Here is an 11,382-nt window from a genome sequence, read left to right as displayed (position 1 = left end):
GAGAAATTAAATATGGCTTTACGAGCCCGAAAAGGTTTCCGGGGCTTTCGAGAAACGAGCCCCAGATCCTCAAATCAATACTCTGTTTCAGACCTGCCTTATAGTTAGATCCCTAGTTCGAACCGATGTTAAAGGACCTATCGATGATGATAAAAAGGGGGCTTCTTCTAAAGAACATACCCAATTCAAGACTAGAGTGCAAAACCCATACCCTATTTCAGACCAAAATGGCCGAAATCGATACCCTATTTATGACCAGAACGGCTATTAAACCATAGCCATACCTATATAGCCCATAAAAGGGAGTAACCCCTCCCCCCATATGGAAATCCTGTATAACTCACCGGCTGCAGCAAGGGTAACTGTGTGAGCAGCAATTCAGCGGGAACTTTCAGCGAAGGGAATTCTTGCAGAACATCTAGAATGTTGCATTCGCTTCCAAACTTCCAATCCTCATATCGATTATTACCCTGAAGAAACAAAGCAATGAATTTTCAAGTTGGTTAAGCATCGGTTCGCTCAGCAACACAAACTTCAAAATACACTCAAATCAGCTTGTATGAGAAACAGATAGATTTTTTAATTCCAAAATATCAGATGAAAGTGCAGGTAGCTTTTTCATGAATATCTCACCTGGCCAAGAATTTCCAGCTTTTCTTTTTCTGCCTGGTCAGTAGCCTACAAAATAAAATATGGATAAGACTGATTTAATTGCCGCAATATCGAGATAGTGTAGAGAAGGGAATCCTTGAAACTTAGGGTGCGTTCCTTTGGGGTGATCTGGATCGGGATCAGTGATCCAAGATCACTCGAATCATAGTTCATCAAAAGAGCCGACGAATCCGTGACCAGAGTGGATTCGTCGGTTCCTTTGATGCACCACGATCCGAGTGATCTTGGATTACAGATCCTGATCCAGATCACCCCAAAGGAACGCACCCTTAAATTACAAAAGGTTAATCATGATGATAACGAAAATTGCGAACGCTAAGGTAACGGAAAAAAAACGAGGATGTTCACACTGCAAACATACCGACATGACGTCCTTCTTACGTCGAAGTGTGAACTAGGCCTAAGCAACAGGAAAGGACTTACCATTACAGCTAAAAATTTAAGGATCTGAGGAGATGGAACACTAGTAATGTCCAGGTAGCGTGACAGAGCTTGTCGCACGGTGACAGGAGATGGAAGACGACTGAAAGCTTCCCATTTCTTGGCAGTTCCTGAGTACAAAATCGTTGTTGAATTTATCGTTATCCACACAGTACAAACGTCAAATCTTTGATTTTTAATTTTCACCCACGCTGAAAAATGTACCCTTCTGAGTTGGTCGTATTTAACATCTTCAACAACCACAAAAACAACAAGAACAACATCAGTGTTTATTCTAGAAAAACAAAAGAGATTCCGGAGTAGTGACACCTGGAGCGAGGAGATGATCGTTGTGTGTATGCTATTTAGATACTTATACCAGAAATAAAGAATAAGGAACGGATCCCCCATCACCGCAATAGAAAATCTATCCTGGATAAATAAGGCTCCGTCTACACTACGCAGGAGGAATTTCAAAACGGAGGCTTTACTCTTAAAACGCATCAAATATTTTCCCTCCACAGGCTGGAGAAATTTAAAAACGCAACAATCACCGGTCATTTTGGATTTGTGTTTGAGGAAAACTCGGTCAGGGAAGTCACATGATGATCGTGACGTCATCGTTTTCGAAAAGCTTCGTTTTAAAACGTTTTCCGTCCACACTAAAACGAAAAGCCGGCTCCGGTTTGCTGAGCGTTTTCGAAAAGCTCCGTTTGTGGCGGATTAGCGTGGATGGTAGGTCTAACCGTAGAAATAAAGCTGCGTTTTCAAATTTCTTTGGCGTAGTGTTGACGCTGCCTTAGTTCATCGACCTCTGAAGGTTAGGAAGAACTTTTACATTTGCTGTGATCACGCGATTAGAAGGAAGTCAGTTAGTAGGCCACTGGTTGCCAATCTAAAATAAAGCGTTTAGAACTACAGCCCAGCTGGACGCTTCAAGATTGGCTTAGATGAGCTTAGATGAAGACCACCACTTGTCTACCAAAACGTTGATCTATTGTGCACATTAAGCGATTCGTTTACCTTTGTCTTCTCGTTGGGCCTCGACAACGACTGGATTATCGGGATCAAGGTCATCTGATAACTTGTCAATCAAAGCCTGTACCAGCTCCGGACGGTTGGCGGGAAAAATTGCCACGTGATCTCCAGGTCTGTACTGCAGTTCTGCGCTATTCTCTGTCTTAAACTTTACGGAAATAGTGGAGCGACTACGCCAAGAACAGAAAAACAAATTAGATTACTATGTTCGTCTAGATCCTTCTCCCCCAAGTACGATTGTACGAAGTATAAAGAAGCACTACAGTGTGTGCTGCATAAACCTTTGTATGGTGTCTTTTGGGAGACTCGCAAAACGATATGCTTTCCTGTTTGCCTTAATTTCAGAAACTCCGTGACATAATCAGCCTGATTCTAGCCTGTGTAACAAGCGTTTCCGTGGGGTTTGGAAGCAAAGAAAGACCGAGGAACGGGATTTTCGGTGTTTCTCCCTCACCCCCTCTTTTACTCGCTCCATTTTTCGCGCTGTAATTCTTTGCTCCCGAACCCCACAGAAACGCTTGCTACGCAGGCTAGCCTGATACTAATCAGACAATCCATCGTGGTCTCAGTTCTAAGCACAGTTTGGAACAAAAACAAATACAGTAGAGTGTCACGACAAAGTTCTCGTAATTTTCGTCGTTACCTATAGTAGTTAAAATATCGGGAAATACTATTCCTTTCAAGCAGTTATGGCGATACCAGCAAAAACGTTGCGAACTCCAGAAATCCAGTAAATGTTACTGTCAGTCTATATTATGTAATTCTTGTAATTTTATTTTTTGTTTCAATTTTACACACCTTGATTCGGCTGACTGCAAGTTCCTCACTGACATCAAAGTGGCTGCTCGAACCGCTTTACCACAAATATGGGACAAACCTGCAAGGAACAGAAAGTAAGCATTTCAGGAACACTTTTCAGACCTAACAGTGAATGGACAATTTTATACCCACGAAGTAAATGGACAGTAGTAGTTATCGAAGCTAAAAGTTTGAGACCACTAGCAGTGTAAATGGCTTGAGGCTGTAATCTGTAAACGCATTCGTAACGATAAACGAGGGCTGCGTGCGCAGCAAACTGAAAAGCAAAGTTTGCAAACTAGAAATAAAGCATCCCAACTAAACAGCGGGAGATGGAAGAGGGTGCGGGTAAGGCGAAGCTAACAGTATTTTATCCCGAAGGGCAGGGACCTGTTTGCAAACTATTAAAGTGAAAACTCGTCTACACTGCTTTTTGCCCAAGAGGCTACCTTATTTCAACCCCGCTGTTTTTTTCTACTAGGACATTATTCACTCGAAGGAGGAAGTATCAGTTGATTTCCAGTCTCTGAGACCGTACTAATTATAAGCCCGCAGTTTTCGACTTTAAGTTGTTCAGCAACTCAATGCACCATAATGGCTGGAAAACGTTACAAGTGCTTTCTTACTGCTGGTGCTTGTCTTTGAGTGACAACAGGAGCATATATGTGCTTCTGAAGTATCAGAAACTATACGAGTTCTTCATGAAGACTCTATTGAGGTCTGGATGTTGTATCACGTACCTTGAATAAGTTCATTGTGCGCTCCATCCAGATGATCTACAGCACCAGCACTAAAAGCACTGACAGCAGAAATCACACTCTGAGCAAGACGGAAGCGGCCTGGCACCCAGCCGCTTGGCACGGTATCCAATGATTGACTCGCTTCCTTTGTTATCTCCTCGCCGACACAGAATGAGTCGCAAGCAGCCTGGGTACGAAGATAAGACATAATTGTAAGCTCTTTAACTAAAAAGCAAATTATTTGAACTCCTAAAAGGATCCGTAAAATCAATGCAAACTATACAACAATGGCAGACGCTAAGCAGACGTTTTTGCTTCTCCGTTACTAACAAACTGTTATCACTTTACCTTAAACACGTCCTTAGCCCACACTTTAAAAGACTCTTCTTGACCGCACAACTCGTCCCCTTCGCCCATCTTCAACACGGGCTCCCCGCCAAGTTCTCGGATGATTTTGTCAAGTGAGCGGGCGAACGCACAGAAGTTTGGGTAAGCTCGAGAGCCCAGGCCGAATACGGAATACCTTAGGAGTTCGATATGAAAAAAAGAGATTGAAATATTTAGAAGTGGCCAAGTCATAAAAGAATTATTTTGCTAGCTTTCTTTCAGTACTTTTTCGAAGTAAACAAACAAACAAACAAAAAAACAACAACAATAAAAACAATGTGAAACTCGTTCCAAAATTTGATGTGATCTACAGATTTGTCTCAATAGCTGATTGTTCGATTTGTTGGGGTTTGTAAGATCTCATATATTTTCTTTCCGACAAATACTTGCCAATATGATAATCATTCTTTTCATTAAGAACTATAAAAAACGTCCCATAACGGCAAAAATGCTGTTGAGTCAAATATCTCGAGTAGCTATATACTCAACTTGCACGATCTTCCATGGGCAAAATTTAAGCGTTACGGTTTTGTTGAATTTGTTCGGATAAATTTGCTTTAATGGGGTTGTTTTATCTACAAAACACCGTCGGCTATAAGCAAGAACTAATATTATACCAGAGGTTCCTCATGCGCGTCAGTCAATTACTATAAAGGCCACGACCCAAGTGCTAAGTTGTACAATTTTTAACTCTAGATTAGTGTTAGTCAGCTTTCAACAGGGCTTTTTTCCAAAAGGTTTGTTCGTTATATCGGGCTTTCGTATACTTCAGTCACTAGCTTTATAAATGATCCACCGGGGATAGGGTTGGAGTTGAGGGCGGCGGTAAGAAAGCATGATGCGAATGTTTACCTGAGATTAGCTAGTGGTTGACTGTTATTCATCAGAGCCAGGCCTCTTTCCTTCTCCTTTTGAACCAACAGGCTGCCGAGTTGTTTCAGCATATTGCGCGACGATCGACTTCTAGAACACAAAAATAAATTTGTAGTTAAAGAATAATACTCTTTCAATTACATTGCCGCCCACTATTCTATAGATTTTGGTTTTGCATCAGACTGGTTTCTCAACCAATCAGATGGCGCAAGATTTTAACCCATCAGTGGCGCGCTGAGGTTTTTAACCAATCAAAGGCGCAAGGTTTTTTAACTAACCAGTGGCGTTAGATTTTTAAGCCAATCCTAAAGCATGGCGAAGCAAAACCAAAGTGGTTACGGATTTCAAAATTTCTCCGATGTAAAACCATGTGACTTACCCATTGGGAGGATGCCGGAGTTCGTATAGATAACGAGCGAATCCCTGAAGAAAAAAAAAATCAGTTATGGTTTATTTGATTGTACCAGTACTACTTGTATAACCGTAGTAATTCTAGAGCTAATACATGCGAAAGGTCCCGACTTCTGGAAGGGATGTATTTATTTAAAAACGGAATTCAGTACGAAGAAACTTCACCAATGCAATATTGCAAGTCATTTTCTTGTTCACCTCTCCGTTCTCAGGTGGATCTCCATTACCAAACGTGCTGGTCACAATCAGAACAAGCTGTTCATTTTCCATTTCAGGATGTGCGTACTCTTCCATGCAGGTAACCTGATGAACAAAGGAGAAGACTGAACAACCTATTGGACGATGTACTTACACGAGTTTGTTTAAATTTTACTTAAGGGGTTTAGCTTAAGATCTGACACAAAATGTAGCACTAGGATAAAATTTCCTTCATCTGTATTGTTCAGAAAGAACAAAAAAAAATTCATAAAGTGGGAAACACAATGATCTGGACAGGGATTTCGCCTGGAGCAGATACGTTTTCGCCACATTTAACTTGCAATTCAGTGTTGTCGAAGATCGTTTCAAGGTTTTGAAGGTGGAGTCTTCCTGGGTCCCTCAGTTTGAAGTTTTAGCTTTCAAATTGTGACTCTGTCTCCCCCCCGCCCCCCCACCCTGCCCAGGGGAGTGGTCATAAGCTTCACTCGTTAACCTTCTGAGCAAACAGCTAACCTTAGGATCAAACGCATGCGAGAAGAGTTGTCCAAGCATCTTGGCGTAACGCTCTGATTTTCCCGTTTCCGTGGCGTAGAGGATAACGGCTTTCTGTCTCTTGGCCAAAGCTTTACTCATCAGTTTGGCGGAGAATTTCACTGCCCTAGGAATGTAGGAATGAATTTACTAAAATACACCTAACTATTCACCCACCTACTAGTGGATGAAAACTTCCTCCGTTTTAATCTTATTCCTTAGCGTTTTAGAAGTACAGACAGGTAGCCCAAGCCAACAACAACGACAACAACGTAAGGAGCCCTCGCTATGTGAAGTATTTCACTTATTATTCCTGCATTTTTCTCGCCATACAAGCCTCGCGAACGTGCAAGCCAAGCAAACAGAACAGTTTTGACGTCCACTATCTTTGCTGCGTCAGAGGAAGGCCGTGTGACCTGACTACGTAGTGTTTGGGAGAAGTCTTTCTTGTCGACAGGCGAAAGGAAATCGGACACAGGAGCAGTAAGATGCTCGAGGATACAATATTACTCAGTGAATATATATATTTTCAACAACATTGGTTACTTAACTTACTTGGCAACTTCCTTGAATGAAGCTTTCTTCTTTGGAGAATCGCCAGGTTTATCTTTCTTCAATGAATAATGTTTCCACGGATCGTCCTAGAGCAGAAAATTAAACAAGTGAAACTTGTTGAATGGCTTAAGTCGGATAATCACGAGGCTCTTTTCTAATGTTATCAAACTAAAGAGATAAAAATGCGACTCGCTGTTTTAAAGGAGCTCAGTCAGGACACTGTGAGTCATTTTGGGCACGTACAAAACTATTTTTAAATTGAAGGAAGCCCTAAAATAATAGTTTACTAAGTTAGAAAAACACCAATAGAGACAATACAGTGACAATAATAAGCCATTAAGGACCAAGGATGGTTAAGGATGGAGAAGATTGACACGGATTACAAACGACGAACTTGAAAAATTTAGGCTAAACTTTTCAAGATGCGCAAACCGTGACGTAGCTCCTTTAACGTGGCCGAACACAGTTTTCGCGCGCGCTTTTGCTGATGCAACTCAGCGCGCGCACAAGGATTGCAAAAAACAAACATGCCGTCAATGAGCGATCATTTTATTTACTCAACACCCGCAGTATCTGTGCTATTTTTCTCTATAATTGAACGCAGTGTATTGATGGCTTTAGTCTGTTATCACAAATATATGTTAGAAAAGGTAAAGATGCAAAGAACTCAGCAATTCTCAGCTTTTTCTTTGTTACCGAAAGAACCCAGTTAAATGCAGCGCATGCGTAATAAGTCAAAGAATTGCGATTGAATGAAAATTTGCACTCTCGAAAATACGCCTATTTCTCGAGAACCACTCATTAGAATTTCACGAAATTTGGCACGAAAATACTTCAGCAAATAAGTAACTGGAGTATTGAAAATAATTGAACTTTAACAAAGGAAACTCTAGATATTCCAGTAAACCTTCAACAAGGGATAATTAAAGATCTCTTTGTTAAATTATTAGCAAAATGGTGTTAACTTGTGAGAATCGTTACAAGCTTGTTGCATGAAAATTATAAAGAAAATCTAATGACTAGATTTTCTACAAATAAACAAAACCGATTTTAAAGGCCTGTTTATTTTTATTCGTGTTGCCATGGCAACGGCACATACGTTAGCACCAAAGTTTGTGTTGTTAACTTGCTTGCTGCCATTTTTGGCGACCGAGAGATCAAGGGTTTTAGAGAAACAGGTGAATGAAACACAGGTATCAAAAATTGTGTTCAGTCACCTTAAATTAGCTTTTTCGACTCTAAAACAATCGACCGTCGCTTTTCAAAGAACTTTTTTCAGTGCCTTGACTGATTCTTATAGAACCTGGTGGGTCAGAAACAACCTGGCGCCGATCTGTCATTGCTGAGCTTAGTGAGGTAAAACGCACTTGGGGTTAGGCACTACACGCACTCGAAGGAGGGATAAATGGTGAGGAATTCTTGCCCGGGGGGGGGGGGAACTCCCATATGGAGTGGACGGGGATGCTCGTCGGAAATTTTGAATTTAACCCCTAAAAGAGACCAATCTGGGCGTGGCCGAAGCTTATGCAGACCCCTAAAAGAGACCAGTTTATAAAACGGACAAATAAAAAGTACAGTGACTTTTAATGATGGCGAATTTGTTTATATGAATTGAGTAAATATAAAGAATAAAAATTCTTTCTGTTTTGTTATTTCTTCGCGTGCAACCCTTAACGAGACCTTGACGGCTAAAAATAATGACATTTTGCCCAGAACACCCTAAGCGAGACCAAAATCCGAAATTTACACCCCTAAGCGAGACGACGAGCATCCCCGTCCATTCCATAAGGGAGTCCCCCCCCGGGGATTCTTGTTGCCTTATGTCCCACTAGGGACGAAGATTAAGTACGTTGGCCGATTCTTATCCCTCGTTGATGATTTCTTTGCCGCACAGTATGATAAAGACTTAGTGAGAGGGTGATTGATTGGGTTTCCTCAACAGTTCGGGTTAAAACCCCTTTGAAACCAACATTTCCAATTATACTAATCGGATCTTTTCGTGTTAGTTTGGTTACATTTCAAATATAAAAACTATGTAGTCTACCTGGTATTCGTAGCTTGGCTTTAACGTGTAGTTTAACATTTCCTGTAGGGAAAAAAATAACTTACTGTTAATCTGAGTTTTCCTAAATAATTCCAGTAACTTTTTTTTTTTTCATAAATGCAAGAAGAGAATTATTGAGACTCAGGAGGCGAACTGAAGTGGCCGCGAGGTTCTTAAAAAAGATGTGTATGTTTGGAACCAAGAAAGGATGCTGTTGGGAATTATTCCAATTCAAGCATTCCGACAAGGCAATGACAACCTGACAGCCGGTAGTTACTTTAACGTTGTCATACAACTGCGACAGTGCTCCCTTTCCCCGCAAAAAAAGGCGGCGGGGAGGGAGGGGGGAAGACTAAACGCTATCTGACGTAATGGTCACAAAGTGTCTCACTACAAAAAGGGGGACCATCACCTGATGAAACACTGGGGTAACGCTGCCTGACATGGGAGGTACAATCCACACCCAGTCTCCTGGACATCCTCCACGGAGCTTATTCTGTATAGTCAAGATCAAGAAAGTATTGCGTTATTACGAGAACTCACAAAACAGTCTCATAACGGTCAGATTCTTATTCTACAAACTGCTAAAGAAATATCTAATTTACAAGTTGACCACTGACCTCATTCTCAACGTGTTTCAGGAAAGACTCAGAGGCACTGTGGTGATCAATGATAGTCACGCCAGCTTCCTGCAAATGACAAATTTATTTATATTTGCCGATGAATTTCGTAATTTAATGAGCTTGGTAGCATATGTTCTTGAGTAAGACATATAACACTACCATTTACAGTGCGGGTTTCTCAGGACCTAGGTGATTGAAACTATTTGGCAAAATGGCGTTGGACTAGGGGTACTTACCATTTACATGGGAAAACCGGAAACTCCAGTTGGAAAATAAAATGGTTCGCGCCATTCCGTTTGGGAAGCTTCAGAAAATATGGGCTGTGATTTGAGGAGATGCTATTTTTCTGCTCTTTTAAGTCTCTATAGCTGAGGTGGATATGCTTTATAGCGATTCCTTCTCGCGAAACGTGGCATTCAATTGTTTAATGTTTATGCCTAAAATTTCCTAGGTCTCCCATCCGGGGTTATTAGTAGCCGCCACGTGCTACGGAAATAAAGTTAGGCATCAGGATTTTGAACAAAATGCAATAGGCTAAGTAGGCTTAGAGACAAACCAACCTGGAAGCTGTACATCACTGCTACATTGATTTCCACTAGAGCAAGGTCCTTCCAAAGGGAGGTATAACTCTTAGTGTCCAGGCCCATCCGAAGAGCTACAGGCTACAGGGCAAAAGAAAGGAAACAACATGAGAAGTAATAATAAGCAATCTTACTTTTATCTCACGATTTAGTTACTTTGGAGGCTGACCGTGGTGTTGAGACGAGTTTATTGCTAAGTCTATTGACTGAACGGTTAAATAACCCTCACAATAGTTTTTTTTTTTACCGAGTTTCCGTGTATGCCTTTTTGTTTTTACCCCCTTAACTATACAGTGAAACCCCGTTCTACGGACACCCGTTTAATACGGACACCCGCTTATAACGGACAGTTTTCTTTGTCCCGACAACTAAAAAGGTCATATACTTTCTCTTAAATTAGCCCGCTTAATACGGACACCCGGATAATGCGGACACTTAATCATGTCCCTTTGGTGTCCGTATTAACGGAGTTCCACTGTATTTGTCTAGTCGCTACAGCTTAACGAGAACCAACCTCTAACATATTGTATCGATTAGCATCACCAAAATCACGTGCTCCTATCTCTGTCACCATGTACCTGGAAAAAAGGATCGACAGGGCTTTGAGCCGCATTTTACTGGCTAAATAATTTTAAACCTCCTTTCTAAAATCTGGCTGAAACTGTGACAGGGCAGTCCCGTGTTTAGCTGCTCAACCATAACTATGTAAATCATTACCTGGCCAGCGTACAGCTGTCTGGGATTCTAAGGAAGTTCATATTCACGTTACAATATTGTTTCTTCAGTTAACAATATTGAAACTAAGCGCAGCACTACTAAATAGACTTATAGGAGTGTTTTACTGATTATCCAGTCGTAAACTAGATTGAAAACTGCAGAAGCTATCTCAGCCGGTTGTCACCAGCACAATACGTTATGTTAAGCCTGGTTTTGATTACGAAAAAAAGCACTAGCATAAGAATAAGCGTAGAGATAGTGAGAACGCCCACAACACTGCGTGTTATGCTTATGCTTGTGTTTATGTCATAGTTAAAACCAGGCCCTCCGTTTCGAGATTTTAAGAAACTGCACGCTCAATCATTGATGACAAGATGGCTACAAAAAGAATACTCATTCCATCCCTCCGTGTTTTTCCTACCATCCATTGAAGGGGCAAGCAGGCATTTCTACTCCTCCGACATCAAGGCAGAGACACGACACTGCAGGTAGCGCGTACCACTTTAATCCCAGCTCCTCAAACCACGGATACCTTAGAATGAAAGAAGAAACAGAAGAGATCGTTTGTGTTCAATTTTTGAATATTTTGAGAAGCTCAAAAATAACATAAAACTCAACAATAGGGCGCTCTACAAATGATTAACCATGACCTTCGATTTCATTTGTTGCATCCTTTATAAAAGCTGTTGACATTTTAAAGGCCCTATTTCCCTTGTACGGAAAAGGACATGGCGATTGACATTTTTACTTTCCATCATCAGTCCTTGAAGCGCAGTGGGACGCACAAGGCCTTT

The 11,382-nt window shown here is 41.2% G+C and overlaps 1 protein-coding gene across 6 annotated transcripts in view; it reads right to left on the bottom strand.

The window, feature by feature from the left end:
• Positions 1-11,382, bottom strand: part of LOC145462780 (nitric oxide synthase 3-like) — a 47,516-nt gene that overhangs the window by 14,021 nt on the left and 22,113 nt on the right. For all 6 annotated transcript variants that reach the window (XM_081446378.1, XM_081446379.1, XM_081446377.1 and 3 more), the window contains 18 exons: positions 11,010-11,120; positions 10,386-10,449; positions 9,851-9,952; positions 9,288-9,356; positions 9,080-9,163; positions 8,668-8,709; positions 6,624-6,709; positions 6,051-6,195; positions 5,538-5,642; positions 5,308-5,351; positions 4,908-5,018; positions 4,017-4,191; positions 3,669-3,855; positions 2,929-3,007; positions 2,116-2,300; positions 1,096-1,223; positions 634-678; positions 345-470 (listed from right to left, as the gene is read on the bottom strand). In XM_081446378.1, the coding sequence (XP_081302504.1) occupies positions 345-470; positions 634-678; positions 1,096-1,223; positions 2,116-2,300; positions 2,929-3,007; positions 3,669-3,855; positions 4,017-4,191; positions 4,908-5,018; positions 5,308-5,351; positions 5,538-5,642; positions 6,051-6,195; positions 6,624-6,709; positions 8,668-8,709; positions 9,080-9,163; positions 9,288-9,356; positions 9,851-9,952; positions 10,386-10,449; positions 11,010-11,120 (1,888 nt within the window). The remainder of the gene's footprint in view (positions 1-344; positions 471-633; positions 679-1,095; positions 1,224-2,115; positions 2,301-2,928; positions 3,008-3,668; positions 3,856-4,016; positions 4,192-4,907; positions 5,019-5,307; positions 5,352-5,537; positions 5,643-6,050; positions 6,196-6,623; positions 6,710-8,667; positions 8,710-9,079; positions 9,164-9,287; positions 9,357-9,850; positions 9,953-10,385; positions 10,450-11,009; positions 11,121-11,382) is intronic.

Source organism: Orbicella franksi, chromosome 12, assembly GCF_964199315.1.
Source record: "Orbicella franksi chromosome 12, jaOrbFran1.1, whole genome shotgun sequence".
Lineage (NCBI taxonomy): Eukaryota > Metazoa > Cnidaria > Anthozoa > Scleractinia > Merulinidae > Orbicella > Orbicella franksi.
The sequence above is the reverse complement of the archived record's forward strand: the minus strand, read 5'-3'. Positions and strand labels throughout refer to the sequence as shown.